The sequence below is a fragment of the Cyprinus carpio genome, chromosome A6 (assembly GCF_018340385.1).
Source record: "Cyprinus carpio isolate SPL01 chromosome A6, ASM1834038v1, whole genome shotgun sequence".
NCBI lineage: Eukaryota > Metazoa > Chordata > Actinopteri > Cypriniformes > Cyprinidae > Cyprinus > Cyprinus carpio.
The window spans coordinates 1,018,547-1,045,542 of record NC_056577.1 but is presented as its reverse complement, the minus strand read 5'-3'; the positions used below and the strand labels follow the sequence as shown (position 1 = coordinate 1,045,542).

The window sequence follows — 26,996 nt, the reverse complement described above, 5'->3', positions numbered from 1 at the left end:
TTTTTGTGGACAATGGGGGCCCAGGAGTCAAAAAGGTTGAGGACCACTGGCCTAAATATTTAACAAGGACCTAATAAGCAAGTTCATCCATTTAAACAGGTTATAAAACAAAAATGGCCCCTACAAACCTGTAATATTATAAGAGTAGATTCTAGCTGTGAGAATGTTAAACAGAAGAAACACACCTAAATAATGAATGAAAAGAAAATGGACACAATTGACAACGAAATTAAATTCAACCTTTATTAATTGTCTTTTTTTTGTTTGTTTTTTCTTTTTAATTAATTTCTTTTGTAAAATCAGAAACAAAAAACCTGAACACGAGTGATAAAGCCCGCCTTAATTTATAATGGTACACGACAACAAAAATAAACAACTGGTAACTTTTAAGTGTTCCTAAAACACCCATCCAGCTCAGCTTGGTACAATAAGTTTTGGCATGTTTCATGTTTCAGTATGAATGCCTTCAGTTGGTTGCATGTTCTAAAAAAATCGTTTTCTTTATTATAATTATTGCAATTCAGACAATATATAAAACAAAAAAAGGCTGCTAAAACCACAACTTAAGAAATATTCATTAGTGCCAATGTTCTTGAACTTGCGGTCTACACTCACTCACTCACACACACCTGCATACGTATCATGCACACATAGACATCAAACACCTGAAATAAGCTGTCACTCATACAGTTACTCACCACCCTAATCCAGCACTGATCTTTGTAAATACACCACGCTTGTTAATCTCTGGCTGTCACACATTCATCGATGCCTCACGAAAGAACGTCGCCTCCATTACCTGGGACTTCACTCATGCATGCACAGGCAGAAAGGGCACCTTGTACAGCTAAGTAACATCCAAGTGATCGTCATTATGACAACATACTCAATTAAGAAAAAGAAAAACGAGGTCAGCGTTTGGGAAACAAAAAAGAAAATTCTGGATTTCACCATCATTCAAAACAAAAAAAAGACAACGAGATACAGTTTGTCAGACATCAGAACAGTGTTTGAGTAATTTAAGTCTGCATGAAAATGGAGCCTAACAATGTGAGCGTTCAACGAACATTGTATGATGCATATTTTTGTCCTTTTTTGTCTGGTTTCACCTTTACAGTGCACGCCTGAGTGAGAGCGTCTCAGTATGCGTGTGTGATCTTTATGACCTCAAGGTTTAGGATTGATCCAGTTGAGTCAGCATTGAAGTCCAACTGTTTGCATGTCCTGTTCAAGTCTTGCTGAAGTCTTCATTTAAGGATAAGAAGAAATGGGATGTGTTTGTGTGCGTGTACGTGTGTATCAGTACTGATTTACTACCACACACTGCTCCTCCATGCTCCCATGTTGTGAAGATCAGATCATGGGGAGCTCGAAACACTGCTCGGGTAAAAATGACAGTGTGTGTACATTTGTAACCAGTGTCATCTATATCATTTTGTATTAATGCATTTTGCTAGGTTTCATAATGCAGCAGTGTTTATCTGCATCTGATGTTTGAGTGCTTACCTTTGAATCTCGTCTACATAGGTGTTACGAATGTATACTAAATACTTGATGTATATTTATGCATTATGCACCCAACTGAGTGACAGAGGGCATGTACACAAATTGCCTGTATTCTGATTAATGTTCCTATATTCCTGCATCTGTGATAATATAGGAGGATAGCTGTTCTATTTATATATCTGTTGTATGTATATGTGTGTGTGTGTTGCATGTGTATTTGTCTGTAAGTGGCTGCATCAGTCAGATAGAGTCTGCACCTCCTCCCAGCAGGTCTCCAGGCAACAGCGCTGCAGGGCTGCTCATCTGGTGCCGATCTTCCATAGCCGGAGACCCCCACAGACTGCTGCTTGTGTACCCTGGAGTCATGCCGCCCCACAACCCCGCCCTGCCAGGATCAACGCCCCCTGTGTTGCTGCCCACGCTGCCACCAGCACCATTGCTGCTCCACTGGGCGAAAATACTTAGGCCTGCTCCCTGGGCAGAGGCTGGGTCAGGGGAGCTGCCCGTACCTTCCAAACTCTGCCAGGTAGAGCCAGAGGGCCCGGTTCCGCCACTTTTGTTGCTTCCTCCAGCCGTCAAACTTCCCACTCCAGCCCGTTCTCGCTCGCCACTCCCAGTGCTGATGGTACCAACGGCCCCGGCCCCTGATGACCCCGTCACGCCTGCCGGCCCGGAGTCAGGCACACCACCGGCTCCGCTGCCTCCATTGCCACTTCCGCCAGCTCCAGCCTGGGAATGTGCAAAATACCGAGCAACCTCCTCCTCGCTCACGAACTCGGCAAGGATTGTGGTGTTACCTAAAACACACCTGGGAGGAATTTTCAGAGATTAGTTAGGAAGACATGTAAAAGGTATGGAAGCCCATTTCTGCCACAGAGTAAAACAAAATATATTCAAATAGGTAACTTCACATTGTAATTTAATTGCAATTGCAGCTTTGTGTCTAATAACTTTCTCACAACTGACACAATATAGATCACACCATGTAGTTATTTCTTGCAGTTGAGCCATTGTTTTTTGTAAGTGTGACTATATTTCGCACAACTGTGACTATGCATCTCACAATGTCGCCATTTCTCGTAACTGTGCCTGTTACTCCAACTTGCAACTGCGGAGACATTATTTCACAACGTAACTAAATCTTGTAACTGCACCTGTTTTTTTAATTGTCTTTATTTCTCAAAATTGTAATGTTATGTCTCACAATTTAATTATTATATTTGTCGTGATTGTGACTATTTCTCAGCGTAATTATTTCACACAATTGTAACTTTCTTGCAATTGTGCCTACATCAGCAAATCACAATATGATTTATTTTAAATACTACAAAATTACCTTCTTTATGTTTTATTCTGAGGTGGGAGCGAGATTTGACAGGGTGCTAAAATGTGAAAAATTCTATGAAAATTTACTTTGATTTGGGTCAGGATATAGATTTCTAGACACTTACATGTGAAGTGCGCTCTGGGCTTTGGCTGCTTCTTGGCGAGTACTGTAGCGAATCAGAGCACTACCTTGAGTCAAACCGAGGTGAAAGGTCAAAAGCGGACCGTGCTGCATGCAGATAGTCCTCAAAGTGGAGCCATCAATCTGCAGAGAACAAATGATACAAATCATTGCAATGAAATCAAAAGAACTCAATAAAAAAACAACATAAGTCATAACAGATACCTGAGGGGTAAGATTACTCAACACCAGCCAGCAGCTCCCCTTAGAGGCTCCTCCATCACTCCATGCAGAACCTGCACAGATAAAGAGTGAGGCCATTTATGATCTGATCCTTTATTAAAAGTTAAAACAGGTTGAATTTACTGAAGTGAATGTCTAAATAGTGTTTCATTTTAACACCTGCGATTTTCAATAAAGTTTTACGGCTTCTAAGATGCTGTATTACCAGGCCCAAATCGGTTTTCTTGGCCGCCTCCAGAGCCACCCCAGCTTCTACCCAATCGTGGGCCTCCTCCCGTCCAAGGAGAAATAGAGGGCTGTTTCTGATGGGTCAGTCCTGGAGGTGGGCGTGGCAGATAAGAGCTGTTGCGATTGGTCTTCCAAGGTTTGTTGTGCCCTATTGGCTCAAGTGGCCAGCTGGGCTTGTAGTCTGTGTACTTAGCTGTGAGAACAGGAAATAAAGCACAATATATTCAGAGTATTCATACTGGGAAGAAACAAGAAATTACGTAATTCAGTTCGGTGGACAAAAAAAATTAAGTCTTATGTGCCTTTCTGAAATCAAATTAAAAAAAAAATCTAGTGAGAAGAGTGCTTTGATGTTACCTGGGTTGTGTGCATTGTTGAGGGGGCTTTCTGAGGCACTGTAGGGCCAGGCACCAGGTGAAGGCAGCAAGGTGTTGAGGGAGGGATTTGATTCTATGCAAACACATGCAAAATACAAGACTTGCTTGTTACTATTTACATGACTATGTAAATTAAATTTAAAATTCAGAGCCTAGTTCTCCAAGTATTTTTGTGGCAGAGGAACTACCTTTGAAAGAAGAAATCATGTCATAAAACACCGGTCAAATGTTTGAACAAACCCAATTTAATCAAAGATTCTAAAGATCTTAGAAAACCTTTTGAAAAAGTGATTCATAAAACAAAAAGGACACAACCACTAACTAATTATATTAAACATGCACTTACCATTCTAAACCATCATCTGTAAGTGTAGGGAGCTTTACCTGTATTGTCTCTTAGCAACTGGTGCTCAGTGTCATTGAGGCTTGACATCGATGAGCCCAGCATACTTCCGGGGGTCATGTAAGGATCAGATTCAGGGTCCACGCTCTGAATTCCTTTCCAAGGCACTCCTGGTTGGAACTCTGAAGCGAAAATCATATTTCAATTCCTAACAGATATATTCACATGTGACGAAGATGAAAATGTTCAGATGTGCATCACTGTTTACCTGGAGGCCAGCTGGATGTGCCAGTCTTGGCGCCCATCTTGTTTCCAGGACTTCTGTGCCAGTGATCTGACGGCCCTTGTGGAGGCACACCCAAACTCTCACCTCCAAGCATCTCATACTGGGAGTATGGAGAACCGCCTCTCATTTTGAGGGGAGCAGCAATTGGACCTATGTATCAGAGAAACAGAAGACTCAGTTGCTGTCAAACTTGTACCAGTACATTTCACACTTCTCTGTATAACCCAAACTCGTAGGCGTCACAAATAAGGTATTGCACCATTTTTATGGAGAGTGCTATCAGGAGGTGAGGGGGCTGGGGAATGACCTTCCATCATCCACTTGAAACGAGACTGCTGCCCCCCACTGTCTTTAAGCCCAGCTGGGCCACCAACCATGGGACCCAATTCCAGACCAGAGAGGCTCACTCCAGGCCCAAACCCTCGAGACACAGAATAGGACAGAAGGTGGCATGTTACAAAAACACAACTACATCAAGTTCTCAACATGCATAAGACCCTCATGTGTTTCTTTAAAATAAAAACAGACTCACCAGAATAAGTTCCTTGTGTTTTCTGATGCAGGTCTGCTACAGATCCTGCCAAGCCAGGGTGTGTGAGGGTGTCTGACATTGGCATCTTTGGGCCACTACCACCAAGGTGAGAAGGAGAGAGTTTGGAGCTGCCTCCTGTACCTCCCACATGCTGCTGCTGCTGTCTCTGCTGCTGAAGAACAGCCATGATTCTAGCAAGCTAGGGAAAAACAAACATGATTCAATATAACAGCTGCAACTCTACAGGAACTCATTGTTTACGTGTCCACAACTGCAGAGGGTTAAACCCCAATCCTCATTTCATTTCCCCCTTTAAAGAACAGATGACAACAAATTGCATCTTTCTATCTGTTGTGCTATGTTGTTTGACTTCAAACTACAGCATTATCTCCTGTGGGACATCTACACAAATATTTAGTCTATATATATATATATATATATATATATATATATATATATATATATATGTGTGTGTGTGTGTGTGTGTGTGTGTGTGTGTGTGCAAGAGAGCGGTTTACCAGTCTGCTTGTATCAAAAAAAGTTACTTGAATAATTAATATGACAGTATACAAGCCACAATGAGTCAAAAAAGAACAAATTGAGATTGCAAGCTATTTTTGTGACCAAATGAATGCAACTAAGTTTTAACTTTTTTTTGAACATATGGGTTATTGAACAATATTCACGCATAGACTATTCAGAATGAAGGCTATGATAAGCAGGGAAGAACTAATAAAAAAAAAATAAAAAACATTTCTACCATATTTTGAGGTTTATTAAAGTACCTTATAATATTTGGCCTTATAATAAGGCATTTAAAATAGAGAATTATGCTAGATCAAGCAATTAAATATACATTTTGCAATATGAAACCAGTACAAAGAATGTAATAATGTAAAAACTCATTTTCTGCCAGCTTCAGAATTTTCTGAGAGCATCTGACCACTGTAGAATTATCAGAATACATTTAAAATCGCAGCAGCTTTAACAGTTAAATAGTAGTCAAGCAAAAAAGAGGTAAAGACGGTACTTGTTGTGGGTCTGCTTGTTGACGTATGTTTGGGGGGAACTTGCGCTGGTTCTGCAGCAGGTGCTGCTGTTGTTGCTGCTGTGGTTGCTGTTGAAGTAGCAGCTGACAGGCCTGCAAGAAAGCACGACTCACAGGGTCAAAAGAAAAATCAAACAGAACTGTAGTGAGTGTATTAAATCTGGCCTGCAAAGACAAAGTACTGAGCATGCAACATGGAGCTACCCACCAGTTGGAACTGAATATGATGGGGGTATATGCTGCCGAGCATGGCAATGTGCTGTGGGGAAAGCTGTGGAGGAAAGATGCCTCCCCCAACACCTCCAACACCTCCACTGGGAGGAGGCATCTGCTTCAGCACAGAGCCTGGCACCCAGCAGAAATTAGTTCATCTTATTACCAAGATCACATCTGACTTACATTTCAGCCAATTGCATTTCTGTGGTTAACAGGAATTTATCTTAAAGACAATGTGAAATCCTATTGTGCATAATCAGTGCACAGTACGTTGAAGATGAAAAAATGTGAAAAGCTCAACAAAATGTCTGCCTCTAAAACAACTTGTCTGTCAACATAACATTTTTGCAACTTACTGAAGTAATATTATATATTCAGTATTATCAAGTACCTGCGGTGACAGGAACTGATGAGGCACTTGCGCTCGTACTGATGGGTTGATGGGAGGCACCCCTGGTTGGTGCCTGGACTGTGCCATCCCACCTCCGCTACTAAACAACTGACCACTCACCTAAAGAAAAAGGATACTCACATTACTCACAGTGACAGCAGAGGTACAGATTACCATTTTCAGACACATAAAGAAATGCAAATACCTTGTCATAGTAAGGCCCAGGTTCACATGCCCCCACTTCTTTGGAACCAGGTGAACGGAAGACTGCTCCTGCTCCCCCTCCGCGTCCTCCTTTACGCATCTCTCCATTGTACTCATTTAAGCCCATGCCACGCTTCTCTCCTTCCATCTTTTTGTCCTGCGGAGGACCAGGGGCCAGATCCAAAGAACGACCACTGTGGTCCTCTCCCTATTAACAAATCACTGCATTGGAAAACCTCATAGACCAGACTTCACTCAAATGTGTTAATAAAGGTGCTGATGTATCAGTGAGCAATATACTATTGGCTTATATCTAGGAAAAATTAAATGGTTATTAAAGCTACTGGTGGAATTACAGCTGATTGATGTAATTGCATTTTAAAAAACAGGGTAAATTCCATATCAGTGCATTACGTTAATAAAATGTTTTTCCCAAAACTATATTCTCTAAGACAATTCTTTTATAATTTCTTACCAGAATTCCCATGTTTGAAAACTGTCTTGTCATTGGGTTCATCCAAGAGTCCCCTGCACCCTTCAAGGAACCCTGAAATAAATTAGACGGAAAGCTCAGTAACTAGTAATCAGGAGTAACTTGTGTACCAGATTTGCCTGAATATAGGCCCTAGCCTGACCATTGGCATACCTTGTTGCCCTTCTTGGCTCCCCAGCCTCCAGAGTTGTAGGATGAGCTACTGCCTTGGGAACCAGCGCTGTTCCATGCACAACCACTCTCATCCTCCTCCTCCCAGCTGGAGTGACGTGAAGCACTAACTGAGCCCTCTCCTTCACCCCAACCTTCTTGCATAGACTTTGAACCTGTAAAAATAAAAACATTCCTTTAGAATATTCACAAGTATGAATACATTCGGGAAGAGTTCAATTTCAAACATTTACATTACTGCTATCACAAAATTATCCAGACTCACCAGACTTCACTGGATTGGGAGAGGGGTCCCCCCAGCTTGATGCCTTGCCAGTGTCATCAGGGTTGCCCAAACTAATGGGTGCATCAGTAGGTTTACCCCAGGCTGCAGTACCATTGTCCACACATGGACTGGAAGGAGAGCCACTGCCTCCCCATCCAGAAGAAGCTAAGAGATAAACAAAGCAAATGCTTTAATAAATATGGTTCTATGGTATACTACATGGAAACATAATGTTACACTAGTTATTCTTTAAATATCAAACCAAGTAACTGTTCAAGTTTGGGCTTCTGCTGCACTGACAATGATTTCATGTTAAAAAAAAAAACTACCATGAGGTAATTAAAATGATGGTCTTTTAGAGTTTGACGTCATGTTTTCATGTTTGCAAAGGGTTAAAAAGAAGCAGCAGTGAATTCCAATTAAAATAGAGACTTCAAAGGAAAGCATATATTCTTACATATTCCTGGCCCCTTGTTTGTTGAATGTGCAGGGTTCATGTCCCTATTCCCGAGGCCTGTTAGCATTCTTCCAGGTGGCTGCTGCTGTAGGGTTGGGGGTCCTTGCTGAGGGGACACTGATTGTGCCTGGCCAGATGGGGCATTGTTCTTATCCCACAAGTTGACAGTTTTGTTGCAGCTGCTGGGGTCACCCCAAGCAGATGTTCCATCATCAATCTCCATTTTCCTGCTGATGGACTGAGGAGAAGGCTCCTCCCAACCGCTGGACTCTAAAGTGTCTACAGGGCCACTGGAAATATGGGGTATGGGCCCTGAAGTCCACCCTGAACTTTGGCTCTGGGCTGAAGGACCTGGTGGTCTTCCCCAGCCCCCTTGCATGGCCCCTGTGTCCACGGACTGACACTGTTGAGGCTGTGATTGTTGTTGCTGCTGCTGTGCCGGGCCTTTCTGTGAGGCCGACTGGCTGTTTGGCATCTGTGACGGGTGCATCTTCCCACCCCAGCCTTGGTGAGATTTGCCACCCATGTCTCCACCCACCCCTGTACCTCCAGTTCCCCATGCCCCTCTAGGAGCTCCCTCATCCCAATTACTCCATGTACCCACTTCTGAGTCCCCACTAGTACCTCCACCACCCTTCCCATCCCCCCAAACCCCTCCGCATGACACAGGCTCATTCTCTACCCAGTCACTGCTACCTCTCGTTCCCCAATTGCCTGCATCCCCCCGTCTCTTTTCTTTCCAACCACCTGTTCCTTTCTCCTCCTGACTGTCTCCCCAGCCACTTGCTCCAGTTGATGGAGTACCCTGTGTTTGGAAATCTCCCCACCTGCCTGACGAGCTCCCTGTTCTACATTCTCGCCACTCATGTCCCTCGCTGTCCCAACTTTTCCCTTGGCCTTCTGATGAAGCAGTTCCTCCCCAACCCCCAGATGGCTTGCCTTGTCCCCCGGCTGAACTACCTACTCCACCTACAGATTGTGAGACGACAGGGTTTTGGATATTGACACCGGAGGGTGGAGGGCCTCGGGCATGCAAAGAAGAACTGCTGTTGCTAGTACTGTTATCCCAACCTTCACCATGTGAAACAGCGGGTGGCCCGAGGATGGAGTTTGAGTTCAAGTTGGCATTCAGAGCTGCACCTTGGTGCAGAGAGGAGGAAGATGGATCAGTAGTTGTGGTGCCAGAAGAACCAGAGTATGGTTGAGCGTTGGCAGGTGCACTCATTGTAGGTGTGGAGTCTCCTCCACCTGGTGCTGCTGCTCCGCCACCTCCCTCCAAATCCCATGCCACATTCTGACGGACTTGCCTCTGACCCCAACCAGAGTTGGACAGCACTCTGGGATCCAGGTCAGACCGGTTAAGCAGATTCTGTAAGGCCACTTCAGGGTTGGGAGGTTGATGAGAGCGGTGGTAGCCTTGGCGCTGATTGCCACTTCTGGAGTTCCCTCCGCCACTGGAGGATGAGGTACCTCCCCCACCTCTGCTACCCTGGCCTCCCCACTCACTCGATTCTCCTGCTCCCACATCCCCAACTCCTTTCTGATTGTCCCAAGCTCTTGTCATAGTTGAAGGTGTGGAGGAGGAAGTCGTCGGGTTACCGGCACTACCGCCGCTGCTGCTGCTGTTACTGCTCGAACCATCTTTCCCACCTGGATTGCTGACACTCTCAACACCACTGGACGCCCCCCACTCCCCAGCCAACATATGGTCCCCACCCCACGCTCCCTGAGATACCCCGGGGGTCTGACCCCCACTTCCTGTTCCCCACGCACTTGCCCCTGTCAAATCTCCTCGATCATCCTGACCCGCAAAACCCCAGGCTTTCCCGCCTTCAGCAGACACAGAGCTCCCTCCTGCCCCTTCCTCCCAAGATTCAGTCCTTGAGGCACCCGTTTTGGAGATTGCAGGCAAAGGCTGAGCTTTCCACAATGATGAGCTGGTGGAGGAGGAAGAGGAAGTGGAGCCATCCCCTCCACCTGTGCTTCCAGAGTCCATATCAGCCCCCTCTGCCACCCCTGTGTTTTTTGGTCCTGCTCCTGGTTCCAGTGCTGCACCACCCCACTCTCCACAGGGCGGCTCTCTGTCTCTGGATTGCATTTGGTGAAGTTGGTGCTGATGAGAGGCTTGATTCACAGAAAGAAGGTTGCTGGCAGACAAAGATGAGCTTTGGAGAGAAGAGGAGCCACCCTCTGTTGCAACTGTCCCAGCTCCTTCCTGTCCTAGGGCTGGCCAAGCAGAGGGATTGGCATTAGGGGTGAAATTGGCACCTGGAATCCCACAGCTGACACCGAGGGAGCTATCAGAGCTCCCTGGGAGAGGGGCAGCTTTGGATATGGGGGGCAATGAGCATGCTGCTACTGCATTCCCCACTATGAGTTCATGGGAGGATGAAGCCCAAACACTACCAGACTGCATACATTCATTTGGTGAACCAGAGGATGTGGGTGGGGAGGGGCTGCTGGAATTCACTCCTTTCCTCCCATTTCCTCCTCCCACAACTTTTGCTTGCTGCTGGAGATGCCTCTCACCCCATGAGGCGCTGCGGTTCAGAATTCCGCTACTGTCCGCACCTCCGGTACCTGCTGTATCCACAACCTTTGACCCATCTCCAGCAGCAATACTAGGCCATTCCTCCAGGTCTGACCGGTCCACTATCACCTTTTCCCTGCCCTGAGAGGGGGGTTGGCTGCCAGAGCTGGTCCCCCACATGGAATTTGCATAATTTGAAGAAGAAGAAGCAGCGATTGATGAGGAGGATGACGTATGGGGCAGTGAGGGAGCAGCTGGACCCACAGGGCCCTGACTTGGATCTGGAAACAAAATACCAAACTTTTCATGAACCTCCATGATTCTTTTATGACACACAACCTACATGTATCAAATAAACTAATGTAACACAAATGAGTCTGAAAGTCTTAAAGGGATAGTTTACCCAAAAGGTTCTGTCATCATTTACTCACCTATGCCGTTCCAAACCTGCATAACTTCTGTGAAACACAAAATAAGATATTTTGAAAAACTGCTTTTGTTAAAAAAATTGAGTCATTGGGGTTTCAAAACAATAGTGGACTCGCAACACTTGGACTTTCACTGTATTGACAAAAACACAGATTTATCAAAATGTCTTTAGTGTTTCACAGAAGAAATACATTTTTATGAACTTTCATTTTTGCTGCAAGCTGCAACCTCTCTCCAAAGAAGTATGTAACCCTAACTTACAAAATTTCACTACAGCATGTAAGTGTACTCCAAGTATACAGGACACAATGAGTATTCTAAAATTTGATACAGACTGGTACAACACCTTGCGTTGTGTTTTGAGCTGAGCTAGCTACATTTACATTATCAAGATTTGTTAGACTTATGGACAATTTAACTAAAAAGCTTACGTTACATTTTAAAAAGAGGAAATTATTGTTTTAGTCCAACTGAAATGAAATGTTTAAAGTGTATCTAAAGAACTTACTGTTTGTGATCTGTCACATATTTTTCTAAATAAAGAGCCTTCTCCGTTAATCAAATGATTCCCTTGATGATTCTTACCTGAGGCAGAAGCCACTGTTTCATTGGGGCTGTCGCCCCCGCTGTTGCCTCCCCCCAGCAGCATGGAGGACAGTGGTGGCTGGCCCCTCTTCAGTAGCACTTTATGGTCCTGCTGGCAACGGAATCGAGGGGGCACTTCACGGGGCATGTAGCGCTGAGAATTCTGTGTGCCGGGGGAGGGCTGTCCGTTGGCCACCACCGGCCGCTTAGCATTGTTCCCACCCTGAGGGAGGGCGCCAGCAGCCGGGGTGGCAGTGGATGGGGTTGAAGAGGGGACGGGGCCAGGGCTGGGGGAAGCTGAGTTGGGGGTGACAGGAGACTGTGCAGATGGAGGCTTGGTCAATTCTGGCACTGTGTAGTGGAAAATTTAGGAGCAAATGAGAGCAGAACTGCAGAAAAGCTACATTCAGGTAAATGAAAGAATAAATAGATTACGCACATTAACACGGTGACACACTTTTCATTTGTTTGTCAGCACAATGACACATTATCTTTGTAACTTTCAGGATATTAGTACACAGTACAAACATGAAAGATGAAAAATGCAAAAACTATTATAAAACGCTTAGCAAGACAACAAAATGTAGTTACCTTTATTTTTTTGCTCTGCAACCTGAAACAAGGGTAAAAGGAGTCAGTATTGATGACAATGGATATTTAAATTAGGCTACTCAAAGTACAGAACAATGTTTGCTAGGCCAATGCTTGAGCTTTAATTCCTCCACAGATTTGTGCTTCATGGCAGATATCATGATGCATGATTCTGAAACATTTACAGCCAATTAGAATTCACCCAACTTCATAGAGCTTGAGCATTCAAAGCAGATAAATTTTTTGTATCTCTAGTTCTAAAATAACACTTTGACAAATTACTAACCGAGGCTCGGATGACTTTCAAACTATTAACAAGACACTGAATCAATTCTACACACACACGCCGAAAAAAATGACTACAGAATGTTGAAAATGAATGCGTACCTACAGAGTGGTATGCGTGTATGACCACGTATGGACCACAGGCTGTGCATTAATTTAAAAAAATGTAACAGTCCAACATAATTATATTGTAAATAATATAACAACTAACCTTCTGTGAGGTTTCCCGTTTCCTTTTATCTTCCTTTTTCCTTTTCTTGTCTTCCATGAACTGCTGTTCCCTTTCCTGATGCTCCTTTCTACAAAAAAAAAAAAAAAACCTAAACATGATTGTACTGTTTAAAAACAGTCTCAGTCAAAACAAACATGCTTAACTGTAAAACCTTCTCAATGATATAAAGGCCTATTTTTATCTGAGTATGCATTACTAAACATCTGGAAAATACAGTACAGTTTCATTGAGTATCACCTTCAAGCAGTCCAGAGGTGCTGCCTTGTTACCAAACAACATGCATAACAGACTCAGGCACAAACAGCGGCGCCGAACACATGATCATGATTTCACAAATCACTGCATATGTAACATCATAGGTATGCCGTTTTATGCTCAACCTGAGTTTGTCATGCTTTAAAAGAGATGCCGATCAAAATCATTCACGATCTTCGTAATGGGAGAATGTCTTGCTGCTATCAGTCTGTGAGCCTGCAGTAAGCAGGGCAGAATTTTCGGACAGGGGCTCTGTTCACCCGCCCATTTCCTCCGGTGCAATATACGACATTACATGCATTCCAAACGTCTATTCGAACGATTCGTGCAAAAAAACAATTATTAAAACGAGTGTTTTAACGGCAATAACTGAAAAAGTGTGTTAAATCGTGCGCTTTTGTGGCCCTGCCAAACTCGGATGCATGTTACCGAGTTAGCTTGTTTGTTAGCAAGATAAATTGACACATATTAAAGGTAAATCTCAGGTAGTTCTGTTAAATTCCCCCAGAAGCCGCCGATTATTTGCAAACGGATCACGAGAAAAATCAAAAGGGTAACGTTAACGTAAGAAACTGTCAAAACCAGACATGCATAAATATGCATCTGGTCAAATACTGGAAGCAATAGTAACGTAAGCCAGGACTGTGAGTTGGGACACACTGCCCACCAAAACCACAAAGCCGCCTCATATTTGATTTCATTTAATGCAAACATTGTCCAGATTAAGTAGTAATATGTATTAAATAAGCACAAGTATGTTTGACGATCGCCCAGCGGAAAGCTAAAGTTGCAAGCCAGACGGATGCTAACTAGCTGGCTGGCTAATTTAACTAGCAAAACCGAGCTAGTGGCTAACAGATGTCGACGAGGAAAAACTGTACCACACCTAAATGCTTTCACTCTACTTCGGTTTTTCAAATGCATACTATTGTCATCAGTAATAAACAACATTTTATATGATCTGCTGTTTGAAACAAAGCACTTACCTCAGGAATTAATACATACACCGCAGCTAGTCTTCTAGCTGCAGCTAAAGTGCTTAAGTGCGAATTTCTGGGTTTTGAGGCAACGTGAAATACAATACTCCATCAAAATCTAATAGCTAGTCATGAAACCACTCCTTCTATAGTTGTTAAATATGAAATACGATAATGTAAACGAAAGAGGCGGAATCTGTGTTTAAAGCGCTGTAAAGTCAGTTGGTTGACGGTCGGCCATTTTCCTGCTCGGTGTGTCTGTGTGTGTCTGGACAGATCTGACGGAAGGGGGGCAGCCGAGGGAGATTTTTGACCTTCAATATTAAAAGTCCAATAACTCTTAAAATTGGCCGTTTCTTTAATAAAAAATATGCACTGTTTATTTTGAGGTCTAGTACTTTTTGTATGATTGTTGATTGCGCAATAAAGCTCCTCGGTTTGCAGGCTGAAGATTACCGCCATCATTTCAAATCTCACGTTATTTGAATATAGAAAATGTTTTAGTGCAGTGCAGGGTTTTTTTTTTTTGTTTGCAAAAAACATCCATTTTATAAGGTGAGATTAAAAAAGTACATGTTTGCAAATTTAAATAATTGCTTTTTTTGTTGACATTGTAATAAAGCTATTAAAGACAAAAATATTATCTGTAAAAAATATTTTTTTTAATTAAATCAAATTGCCCGTAGAATAAAATAATCACGATTAATCAGTTATGTTTTAGAACGCAGAATTAAACAATAATAATGTCATGTATTTTTATTTATTTATTCTATTTTTATTTATTTATTATTTTGGTCCCTTGGGGGTCCCCGGATCCAAGTTTGAAGTTTGTAAACTTGTCTTATAGTATCATGTTAGGTATAAAATGTTTGAAATATGTGTTTAATGTCAGATCACAAATGACCTGCCCTTAAATTTCAGAATATTATTAGTGTGTTAGAAAAAAAACACACCAGTTTCTGCTTCATCATTAGTAATGTTTTCATAAGTAGCCTACAGATAATCATTAGTAATGTTTTCATGACTATAGTTTATTTTTCATGGTGTTCAACAAGAATGTCTAACCACGTGTTTATTCTTGACTCAGAAAAATATGGCCGCGCAAAAAAAAAAAAAAAGGCGAGAAGAAAAGAAAGACAGAGGAGGTTACTGAAACAAAGGAGTTACAACATTCTGATGCAGAACCATCAGATGGCAGCAGCAGAGAAGAAAAATGGCATGGCAAGGGAAAATAAAGCCAAAGAAAAAAATACATAGACGCTCATGTCTCAGTATCAGGTGATCAAAGATGCTTTATTCTGAATACATTCATACATTTTACAATAATATTCTTAAGGAAGAATATTGAACGCAGTTAAATCAAGTGTGGCCATAGCAGGTCATGCTTTTGCCCTTTTCTTGGGCTCCCAGCGCTCCTGGACGAGACCAGCTCTTGATACAGCAGCTGCAGTTCAATTTCAAGAAGCCTGTGCTCTACATGGCTTTGATCCGATACACATCCTGCCACATGGATCTTATTTGATGAACTGCGGTTCCCCCTGTACTCGCTGTGGTTCTGTGCATCCACCAAATCCTGATTATTTAAAGATGAAGCTGCAATGTTGGCAAATTTAAAAACAGTTCTGTTGATTTCATCGATACCCAGTCAATAATTAATACTCTATGTTTTGTATATAAGACTGTATGTCAAATGATTCTGCATCTTGTAATCCAGATGTGTTCAGTAAGAGCCAGACCATGCTTGTGGAAGAACTGAGTCGCTGCAGTGCACTGGGCCTCAGCCAGTTTAACTTTCACCCTGGAGCTTCTATAGACTCCACCCCCGAGAAATGCATGGAGAAAATTGCCCAAGCTATTAACCACACACACCAGCAAACCTACACCACGCTTGATTCTGTGTGTATTAATACTGTGTGTTGTCACCTAGATGCTCCACAAATGTTTTTGGTTTGTTTAGTGATAGTTGTTCATGAGTCCCTTGTTTGTCCTGAATAATTAAACTGTCCACTGTTCTACAGAAATATCATCCAGGTGCTGCAAATTCTTTGGTTTTCCAGTATCTTTTGCATATTTGAACACTTTCCAGCAGTGATTGTATGATTTTGAGATCTAGTTTTCCACAATGACAACAACTGAGGGACTCATACGCTACTATTACAAAAGATTCACACGTTCACCGATGCACCAGAAGGAAAAAAGATGCATTAAGGGCCAGGGGGTGAAAACTTTTGGACATTATGAAGATGTGTAACTTATTTTTATTTTGTTGAAATATTTTTCTTTTCTTTTTTTTATTTAGTACTTCCCTTCAGAAGCTACAGATGATACGTGTTTCCCCCCAAAAAAACAAGTTAAGTTTACCCTGATCTTCAAATTCAAAAAGTTTTCATCATTCATTTTTGTTTTTTTAATTTTTGGTTAAATGCCAGAAATAAGGCTTTGGTTAACTCAAGCTCAGTACATTTTGACGTTTTCTACATCTTGATAGGGTGAAGCTAACTTCTTGGCTGGCAAAAATACAAAAATAAAAAAAATGGATTTTTGTTGAGGGAACTAGGGTGAAGCTAACTTCTTGGCTGGCAAAAATACAAAAATACAAAAATATGTCATCACCGCAGCACTCTATTGCTGTAATTGTTTGTGCAATGACTTAATTTATATGCAAAACACTGATAGTGTGACAAGTTTAGCTTATATATCCCATATTATGTAGCACTGTTACTTCTTTTGAGATTGTGTAATCTTTCTTAAATAGGAAAATTAGGCTGCCATCTGGACCGCCATGAAGACATTGGACGTGGCCAAATAGCAATTACTGCTTTCCGAGAAATTGTTAATGAGCCTCGACTGGATAATATCCCTCTGGATTCTAGAAACACCTGGTGGGTAAGTTTCAGGTTGGATAAACAACATTTTGTTGTGAATTAAATGAACAGGCACCACTGACATGCATTTAATCTGCATCCTCTCTCTTTGCCCAGGTTTTGAGTCTGCTGAACAGATAGAGCTCCATTACTCCCTTTGTGAAAAAAGGCGAACAATTAAACATCAGCTTGATGCTAGTTATTAATAATTAATAATTATTAATGATGCATAATAAATATTTCCCTGTTTATGACAGCCTGCATGCTATTAATTGGGCATTTAATGAGGTCTTTATTTAATGAGGTCATCTTTGTTTATAGTACAAATATTCAGTTTTTTTTTTTCCTTTTAATTAAAAATCGAGTGAATTTTAGTCTTCACACAGATTAAATATATCAGTATTTTGAACATTTTCATAAGACTCTGCCGATTCTGGTGTTAATGTACCTCCTGTAATAATCAGGTGTAATTTATTTGAGTAAATGTAAGTACTTTTTACTTCACTGCATTTGTAATAATTCACTCAATTACAAATCAAAGATATTAGCAACTTTTACTCTCTACTTCTCTACATTTTTGAGTAAGTATTTGTACTTTTTACTTCACTGCATTTGTAATGAGTGCTGCAATTACACATTACATTTTGCATGGCACCTAGCTTTTTCTCCAGCAGTTTATTTCTGCTACAAAAGAAGTGATATCGCCAACTACAGGGCACTAAAAATACAATATCTTGTGCGTTTGGCCCTTACACACTCAAACTTGTCAACAAGGCTACTTTATGTTAATGTGAATTCCTTAGCAAGCTGTCATGAATCACAGGTGTTTTATATGAGATGACTGCAATATTTTTGAACGATACTGTTTTTTTTTTTTTTTTTGAGTTTGTTTAGTTATATATTCTGGGTTTTAGAAAATAAACGTGATTGCTCTTCTCAGAAAGCTCTTTGCTCTTTCTTGTTTTTTCACTGGCATGTCTCTTTGATTAGTGCATCTTTGAGCCTATTTAGAATAAGTAAAAAAATACTTAAATACTGTTAAAATCGGTTACTTTAAAACATTTACTCAGTTGTTTTGGAATTGGTGGCTTGTAACTTATAATGGAGTCATTTTCACGGTAAGGTATCTGTACTTTACTGAAGTGTGGTACTCTTTACATCTCTGGTTAGAAACAACATTTTGACCATAAGAGGGAGCCAGGAACCAGAATATGGACACATATGTCAGAAGCAGCAACTGTAAGATTATTCATTGTGTGTCATGTCTTTTCACTGTTGTAAATATTTTGCTTAGTCTCCCTAATATCTTTCTTATCAGTTAGAGTTGAAGGGAACTACTTTAATTTATTGACCATCTTCACCCGTCACCGCAGGCCCAGTTGCTAAATCCTACCTCAGGTACAGCTGCTCACACAGAGGGTGCAGCTCTGCACATTCACAGCCCATCATTAGCTGGACCACACAAGAATGCCACATGCAGTCTTGCAAAAAAACACATTTTTAGTACGGCTGCCATCTGTAAGCATGAAAATGACATTTACGCGAGATGACATTGGAATTTGGGAAGTTTAGCATGTTTTGCCTAGACTTTTAAGTAGCAGTAGCAGTAGGAAGGATTGTTTTAAAGTGTGAATTTCATACAGAAAGACAAAAGTGCTTTACACTGGAATCTGCTACTCTTTGCCAGCCAACAGGAAACTATCCAATTCAGGGAGTTAATAAACTACAGGGCAAACCAGAGGTTTTGAAACATAATCATAAGAAGTACTTGAATGAATATGTATTTTGTCCCTGATCTGTGTTTCTGTTTTGATTTCTCTCTGTGTCATCCAGGGGATAAAGCATTTGGTACACATATGGCATGAAAATGTTTCCAAGTCTCATTATGTTTTACTTGGACTTTACTTGAAATGAAACAACTTGGCATTATTAAACTTATTTATTAGACCCTGAGGTTTTAAACTGTCTTATATACTTTGTGTTAAATACTCAATTCTAGAATAAAAAGGGCTATAATATTGTGTAATATCCTGTTTTTATTTTATTTTCATACATGCACTATTCAGCTTACCTTAAAAACAGCTAAAGGCAAAGAAGAACAAACGTTTCGAAGCTGCAGGACTCCTGTTAAGCATGGGCTGGGCTTCACATAATCAGATGTTACTGTTTGAACTGTAGTTTACCCCATGTCGCACATTTGTTGGGATCTGTCAGAACAAACCTTTTTGGGTTAAAAAAAAATATTTGAAATCCTTTGAGGGCCTATGGCAGTTTTCGTTGGCCGTGTGAAAAAACAGCACAGTTGCTGAGTGTCCTTAAGAACTGCAAATGCCAATGTTTTGGTAAGCGCATATTACTTTAGGCTTAGCAAAGACTCACATCAACAGACTGAGAACCTTATGAGCCAGATGAGCAAAATCAATGGACCACACAGACTTTTTCTACTGCATTTCTCAATTCCAAACCAATTGCAATTACTCTAATTTAGTTCTAGTGTAATGTTTGTCAGCAAGAAAAGACCAATGTAAGATTTATTAAAAAATGCGGAACCATATGAATGTGCATCATTTTGACTTAACCATTTAACGGTGCAGTTAGTGAAAAGGCTGTGCTTTGACTGCGTCTCCGCTGCTGACCCTTATGAGGAATTTTCCGGAGTGGTGGCTGGGCATAGAGCCACAGAGTGACAGGCCTTCACACACAGCAGCCCAGAAGCCACAGGCTCCAGCCTGGTCCTCCAAGAGTCCTGTTGCTCTGGTAACCACATAACAACCAGATAGTCTGTGCCTGCCAGTGAATATTTACATCCCTGAATTTTAGCTGAAGGACGCAGATGAATATTTTTGATGGAGTGCTAATGAGACGACAGATTTGAAACTCATAAAAACATGTCCAGGTCACCTTTTTACTCTAAATCAAAGGAATAAATCCAAATTATATTTTGCTCTTTTTTTTTTTATAAAGCACCCAACTAATTGTCATTACAATAATGCTTCTCCAGTAGACCAGTGACCCTCAAACTTATAGAATCAAAAATCTTAGCCCCATATTTTTTTTATTTGATATATCAAAATCATTAAACAGCTTATTTTGTTATTCTGTAATTCTGGATTTATCATCATAATTTAAAGGCAGTAACAAATGTTACCTTGTTGTAAAAAATTCTACAAATTAACACATGCATTTTCCCAATAATGGACATAACGTATTCATACAGATAAACTATATGTAATCCATGCACTTAATTCAATAAATCCCTGACTTTCATAAGACCTTTTTTTTTTTTTGGTGTAAATGTCCATTGCATTACAATGATTTGAACAGTAAGAAATTATGAAAAGACAAAAACATCTATAATATATCTCTATATATCTGTGTATGAACTAGCTTCCACTTTAAATGCTGCTACTGTATGAAAACACAAATGACTTAGAGTGCCATGCATTGTGCCCTCCTTGACACACACCTACCACACCACAAGGGTAATTACACTGAGATATGTGCACAGACTTCAAATACACAGGCAAAAGGATCTAAGAGAAACAGATTGGAAACCCAAGTTTGCTCAGACAGACACAAGCATTTATTGGCAAATATACACACGATGCTTACTCTGAAAGAATGACAGATATGTGAGGATACAATGGTTCATTTGTTTGTTTAGGAAGCGTACATTTTCAGGTGCTTTACTTTGACTATGTGTAAGTCTTTGTCAAGGGCCAGCGGGAAAAGATTTCAGATCTTTTTATGCGTGTATGTGCATGAGTGGAGACAAGCAAGGCATGGACACACAAACACACAGAGGGGTCAGAGGTCAGACTCTACAACAGTCCTCATAGCTCTGGACACACACACCCACACTCTTGACCTGTGTTTTTGTCCTTGGACAAAATCTAAAGACAGGCTAAACTAAGTAAACAAACACAGTTATGTAAACTGTCCTCCCAAGTGTTTTCACAACAAGCAATTAGATTTAGGATTAGGGAATGGTACGACATTTTCCATGTGATCCACAGTAGACTTTTCATATCTCATTAGCTACTTTGACTTCAGGGGACTGTTTTAAGTTACAAAAGTTGATTCTGACACTGTGGGCATTTGTGTGTGTTTTTTTGTGTGTGTTGAGTTTCCTGTTAGCTCAGGTCCAGCATCACAATTGCCTATTGTCTGGGCCGAGTCACACTTCCTGACAGGGCAGAATTCACGGAAGCAGGACATAGTTCCAAACAAATTCTTTGGGCTACACCTCCACCCCGGCTTCATCGCACCCGCCATTCCAAGGAGACGTGTGCCAAGAAAAGGCATGTTCCCACAGGAAGTTAATTAGCATCAAGAAAAAAAAAGCAGGGCGAAGCAGGTGTAGTCAGGAATATGACTGGTTTCGTCATGTGAGCCTACTTAATGAAAAAAGATGGATGTGGTTTATCTAAATTATGTGTGAATTAGTCTGTAAGGTCATATAAAAATGCTCTGTCTTTAGTTTCTAGGTTGATTTTAAATGCTACAAATTCTCTAATAGCCCCGACCCACACATTGTAAACACCCTATCCTACATCCAACCCGGGACCCCGCACACACAGAGACAAGAAAAAAAAAACTCTTTCCTTTTCAGACGGCAAACATTCGTTGTCTTTCATAAACCCAAGTCAATGCTCTTTCCAGTACTAATAGATATTAAATAGGGATCTGACCACTGGGCTCTGTGTCTGTGCCTTGGCGCAACAATTAGACAAATATTTGCTTTTCGGGGAAAAATTGGTATGGAGAAAATATGAGGGAAAAAATATATTGGAGTTTTGTGAGCCTGACCTGTATTGGCAGATGCTTGTATAATTGACAGTCTCTGAAACTCTCTATGTTTCTTGTCAGACACTTAATACCAAGCACAACAAATCACACACACAGAATCCCACCTAGTGCATCTTGCAGAAATGTAAATGATGGTGTGGTATATCAGGAAAATGACAATTAAACAAGACAGATGGGAAATCTCTGATAGTCGAGTAACGTTCGGCAAGTTATTAATTACTGATTAATTAACTGCATGGATTCCAAAATCCTAAATTTAAAACTCCAAACACAGCAAACAATGACATTGGACACGTTCTTAAAGCTTGCGTAAATGCAACTTCAGAGGTGAAAACTTCTGAATCAAAAAAAAAACGAAATTCCACAAAGTCAGTTCAACAAAAAAAGTTACTATGTTGTTTGTAGGCTGATTAAAATCTGATTTCTAGGTGATGTGCTTTTAAGTTTGGAAGTCCATTGCACCTCACATTAAGGTGACCATTTTGGCAAAGTTGACAGAAAAAAGTTATAATTATTAGAGGAGAAAGTCCAAATTAGAGGTACGAAGTCATAATTAAGAGATAGAGAGTCAATCTTATGACATACTAAGTTTTAAGGATGAGAAAGAGAAAAAACCTGTGTGAATTATGAGGAAAAAACAAAAAATTAGTGAACAAAAGCTATACTATTATATCTACTATATATATGTCACAATTTGTTTAATCTTGACTTTATATTTCATAATGACAACCCATTGCATTTTATCATAATTATGACTTTTTAATCTCATAAATTATGACTTAATATTCATCAGTAATATGAAATAGGTTTCCCTAGTATGGTTAGGTTATGTTTTGTTTTTTCGTTTTTTTTTTTTTCATTTGTTGTGTGTTGGTCGTTAGTCGAGAGTTTACTTTACGAAGATATTAAACCGGTTTCAAATGCCACTGGTCCCCATTTAAGAAGATATTAAACCTTTTCAAATGCCACTTGGTTCCCCATTTTTTCTCTCTTGTCTACAACAGAATTTGTTCAAGATTTTCACCGATGGCCCTTTTATGGAAAAAACATAACACAATGGTGAAACATCCATTGTCTTAAAAATTCTAAGTACGTTTGTGTTGATACTATAATAACACATGGACACGCTCGCAAAAGCGAATGCTCTGGCCCACCTATATATTTTAGCAGTTTTTTTAACCAGCTGATGATCCTACATTACAGAACAAAGATTTGTGAACCAAAAATTATTTGAGACTTGCGCATGGAACACCAAAAAATGGAGACTTTGGGGGAAAAAATGGAAATGGATTGCGACTCATTTAATAAGGTTTATATAAACTTACCTGCACTGGTCAGAAAAAAAAAAGGTAAAAAGCGGTACTGGTGTGCGAAACTCTTTCAAGTGGTACATCTTTTGTACGTTATTTACACCACAAAGGGATGCATATCTAGTACCATAAAGGTACATCGTTTTGAAAAGGTTTATAGCAACAGTGAACAACTTCTACCATTTTTTTTTTTAGGGGTTGCACAGAGTATAGAAAATATTACCAAAAAGGGCTATGATACTTGAATTGGACTTGTCCTTTAAGAAGACTTGAATTGGACAAAGTAACATAATATCAAACCATGCCTGTTATTGCCTATAAACAACATAGAGACGAGAAGAAAGAGCAGGATTGTGTTGCTTTGTGGGACTGACGGAATTTTATTCACACCCAGACAGGAGAACATAACCAATAGGTCACTTACATTTGTGTAACCCTCAAGATGTTACTCCATCAAGGTACCTATGTGGAATTAAATGTTTTAGCATGGGCAAAAGAAAAAAAAACAATCATGCAAATGTGAACAAGAGTTTTAAAGCCTTGGCAGGCTTTGTAACCATATGCAATAAGTAATTTACTGAGGAGGAAATCCTTTTTCACCAGGAACATTTTCGTCTGTTTTACTATGGCCCCTATTTCCCCCAGCCTCCATTTCCCTTCCTGGCACCCCAACTACTTTAAAGTGCTCTTGATCCTTATCCCTTACACTTGACACTATCCACCTCTTTCTTGAAACTTGATCTACTTACAAAATAGTGATATCACTGCCTGTCTTGTTTTTTGCAAATGCCATATTTTACATTTAGGATTTAACAAAGCCCTTGTTAGACTGATCCAGAAGAAGATAACATTATTGACATCTAATGGTATTTGGCTGTAAAGCAAGAAACCCAGTCACAGTCACATGGACAAAAACCATGCGGCAAATCCGATCTCATCCAGTGGAGAACTCAAATATTTTACCCAAAAATATACTAACCCTCAGGACATCCAAGATGCTAGATAGGTTTGTTTCTTTATCAGAACAAGATAGCATCCATCGACTTACTCACCAATGGATCCTCTGCAGTGAATGGGCGCCCCCCACCCTGTTCCTCAATGAGACTCCAAACACTTGACAACTAACCATCTTAACGATCTACAGCATGACTCACAGCATGATCACAGAGGATGGATTTTGTCACTGAAGAAGCGGTATTATAGATCATGGACACATATTTTGGTTCAAAAGGCAATGGGTTAAAGTTAAAATGCATTAATGATGGATTTGTTTCTAACAAACATGCAGATTTCATTTCACAAGATGGTGTTCTCATTGGTGGGAAGTTCATGTTGTGCTATCATTGTAATGCCAGCGTGTTTTGGGACTCTCATTCTGACGGCACCCATTCACTGCAGGAGGATCCATTGGTGAGTTAAGTGATGTAATATTAATTTTCATCTCATCTTGAATGGCCTGGGGGCAAGACATTTTCAGAAAAATTTTAATTTTGGGGTATAAACTATTCCCTTTAAAGAGCATGCACTGCAGTTTCTTTGTCGGATTGGAGTTAATTAGTCTTTTGGCAAGCTTCTCTCATAATGGACACACATACCTACCGTGATGCCACCTATCTCTACCCCCCAAAGAGGCATGATTGCCTAGACTAAAACTCAAGAGTGATACTTGGAACGACGGAAAGCGGATTGCAAGACAGAAACACTTTTTAAAACAGTGCAACTCATAGAAACAGGATGAGATGCTGCAAGTGAGTTTTGAATACAAAACATGTCTAATGTCAAAAAGGAAAAAACCCAAAAAGCCCAAAGCAGAAAATAACTCAACGCACAGGAGGGAGGAAACTCTGACTAACATTAGACTTGTAAAAATGTGTACTGTACATACATTACACTCAGTTACAAGCTTACTCTACATTTCTTAAAAATCACCTCACTATCAATAATAAGCATCAAACGTGTGGGACAAGACAAATTCACGATGTTTCCTCAACGAAATTTGTCATCATTTCTCAGATCATGTTGTGAACAATAACTCAGCACACGTGTTAAATGCCTTTGTGGACTGTTTGAAGCTTTTGAAGCAAAACATGATATTACAAACTTCAAACACTTCTATTTTTAACCCAGAGTTCATTTATGAGGTAGCATAGAGGAAAGCCCCAGCCCCGGACATCGCTCAAATCGTGAGCTCAATAAACATTGCCATGATAAGCTAAGAATACTACTGCTGGATCCGTTCCCTTTTGGCACTGATCCCTCAAGACTAGGAATCACAGTTAATGGGCCTGAACACAGGCAATTTGTACATAATCCATGGGGAGAGCCTTTAGGAAAAATGCTAGGAAGGACAAAAAATCAATGGATTGTGGGTAGACACATTAGGGTGGCTACTTTAGCTATTTATTTCTTAAAGCTGAAGCCACTATGGGCGCAGGGCACTAATTGTTCTTCATAAGGGAATTTTTTTTTCACGTTTTTGGGAGTTTTGGGGTGAAATTCATGGGACTCCTTCTAGGAGGATATATGATGGCAATTTACAAACAAACTTTGTCACATGATGCCCCAAGCCATAATGAAGATGCTGAATTGTGAAAAGGATTTTGGATATCTTTGGAATGGTGTCGCCATGGGTTTTTTTTAAATTAAAATAACAATTAAAAAAAGATTAATTTTCTTTTATCTATAAAGTGCATTAATCCAAACTCTAAAAATAAAAACCTGATAATAATAATTTCCATATGAAGAAACAAGTCATTCTGAGGGAAACATGCCTTAGTTTCGTCCTTTAAAATCCTTCAGGGGCCAGCAGAAATGTCAAAACTATTCAGACATTTCAGCGACAGAGAACAGATGAAGGCTGTATAATACTAAAGTTGTACATTATGTACAAACTAAGGTTGTTCATAGGATTAAAAAACTTTTAAGCTTTTACTTTTGTTCTGCATAAAATACTCCATCTATTAGAAATGACAAATAAAAGGCCATTAGGATCAGTTGATATGTACTGTACTGTCACTTTTACATAATTATTTTAGAAATCTTATAGAGCATTAACTTTTTTTTAAAATCTTAGAGATCATTAAAAGTTTGATATCTATCCTATCCTCTCTCACTCAAAGGATAAGAAATCTTTAAGCCCGATCCTTTACTTAGTTCTCGTCGCGGGAGGTAAGTCCCGCTGCGGTGGGCTTTTTGTTTACATTAACTATGGGCATGGTGCCGCCAATGGCTGTTGTGGTCTGCAAACACTGCTCACACCTGGTGGAGTTTATGATTATTACATGCCGCTGTTCCTATCTAATGAGGACTACACAGCCATTCTGCTCATTTTGCTGTATACATCCCTGCCCAGCTCCAAAACCCTCAAACAGGAGCGAGGACAATTTAATTTACTGTTACACAACACATCAGTGGAGCAAGCAGACCAAGCCCACCCTGAGGGCTTTTACTCATCATAGCTGGGAATTTCAAACCACACAGGGGACCTTATAAGAGTGTGTCCCCCAAAAATACACCAACACATAGACTTTCCAACATGGGGGTAACCACATTTCTGCCTTTGTTTACACCACCCCAGAGAGGAGAGAGGAGCTTCCAAGAGGCCCTCCCCTCTCCCCACCTTGGTTGCCTCATACCACTTCACTGCATGCTAAGCCTGCATACAGACTGCTCGTTAAAGTCACCAAACCAAGTTCACAAAAACAAAATACAATGTGGCGGAAGGGTCATCAGAGCTCTTCAAGACTGTTTGACAGCATTGACGAATATGTTTAAGGCAGGCTGCCACATACAATAAATGATCATTGTAACAGTCACAAAGACCATACTATCCGGGCCAACCAGAAGCGGGGATGACAGGGGAGGTCTCAGACGCCTGAAGACGCGGATTGCGCCTTCAGAGACTGGAGATGAGGTGGGCCGA

At 40.7% G+C, this 26,996-nt stretch overlaps 1 protein-coding gene and 1 pseudogene across 3 annotated transcripts; one reads left to right on the top strand and one right to left on the bottom strand.

The window, feature by feature from the left end:
* Positions 1-229: 229 nt before the first annotated feature.
* LOC109053150 (trinucleotide repeat-containing gene 6B protein-like) lies at positions 230-14,386 on the bottom strand. Of its 3 annotated transcripts, none has more exons than XM_042757476.1 (22): positions 14,101-14,386; positions 12,839-12,926; positions 12,343-12,364; positions 11,752-12,102; positions 11,169-11,195; positions 8,208-11,018; positions 7,751-7,915; positions 7,468-7,640; positions 7,297-7,368; positions 6,823-7,029; positions 6,618-6,737; positions 6,219-6,362; positions 5,993-6,103; positions 4,963-5,161; positions 4,690-4,851; positions 4,413-4,580; positions 4,186-4,326; positions 3,782-3,874; positions 3,402-3,617; positions 3,179-3,249; positions 2,958-3,097; positions 230-2,314 (listed from the first exon to the last, which is right to left on the bottom strand). In XM_042757476.1, the coding sequence occupies exons 2-22, from the start codon at positions 12,893-12,895 to the stop codon at positions 1,747-1,749; spliced, it is 6,018 nt and encodes a 2,005-aa protein (XP_042613410.1). In that variant the 5' UTR covers positions 12,896-12,926; positions 14,101-14,386; the 3' UTR covers positions 230-1,746. The 3 variants fall into 3 exon arrangements, with proteins under 3 accessions (XP_042613410.1, XP_042613412.1, XP_042613411.1); XM_042757478.1 differs by having other exon boundaries at positions 4,738-4,851; XM_042757477.1 differs by lacking the exon at positions 11,169-11,195 and having other exon boundaries at positions 14,101-14,385.
* Positions 13,304-16,426, top strand: LOC122145398 (annotated as a pseudogene).
* Positions 16,427-26,996: the final 10,570 nt, after the last annotated feature.

What these genes read in the sequence shown, in the direction of transcription:
- LOC109053150 (XM_042757476.1), bottom strand. Translation starts at nt 12,895, where the DNA reads ATGGAAGACAAGAAAAGGAAAAAGGAAGATAAAAGGAAACGGGAAACC. An exon ending in GCAGGTTTGGAACGGCATAG is followed by an intron (nt 11,019 to 11,168) that starts GTGAGTAAATGA and finishes TTTTGTTTCCAG; the next exon opens with ATCCAAGTCAGGGCCCTGTG. An exon ending in ATCAGTTCCTGTCACCGCAG is followed by an intron (nt 6,363 to 6,617) that starts GTACTTGATAAT and finishes AATTTCTGCTGG; the next exon opens with GTGCCAGGCTCTGTGCTGAA.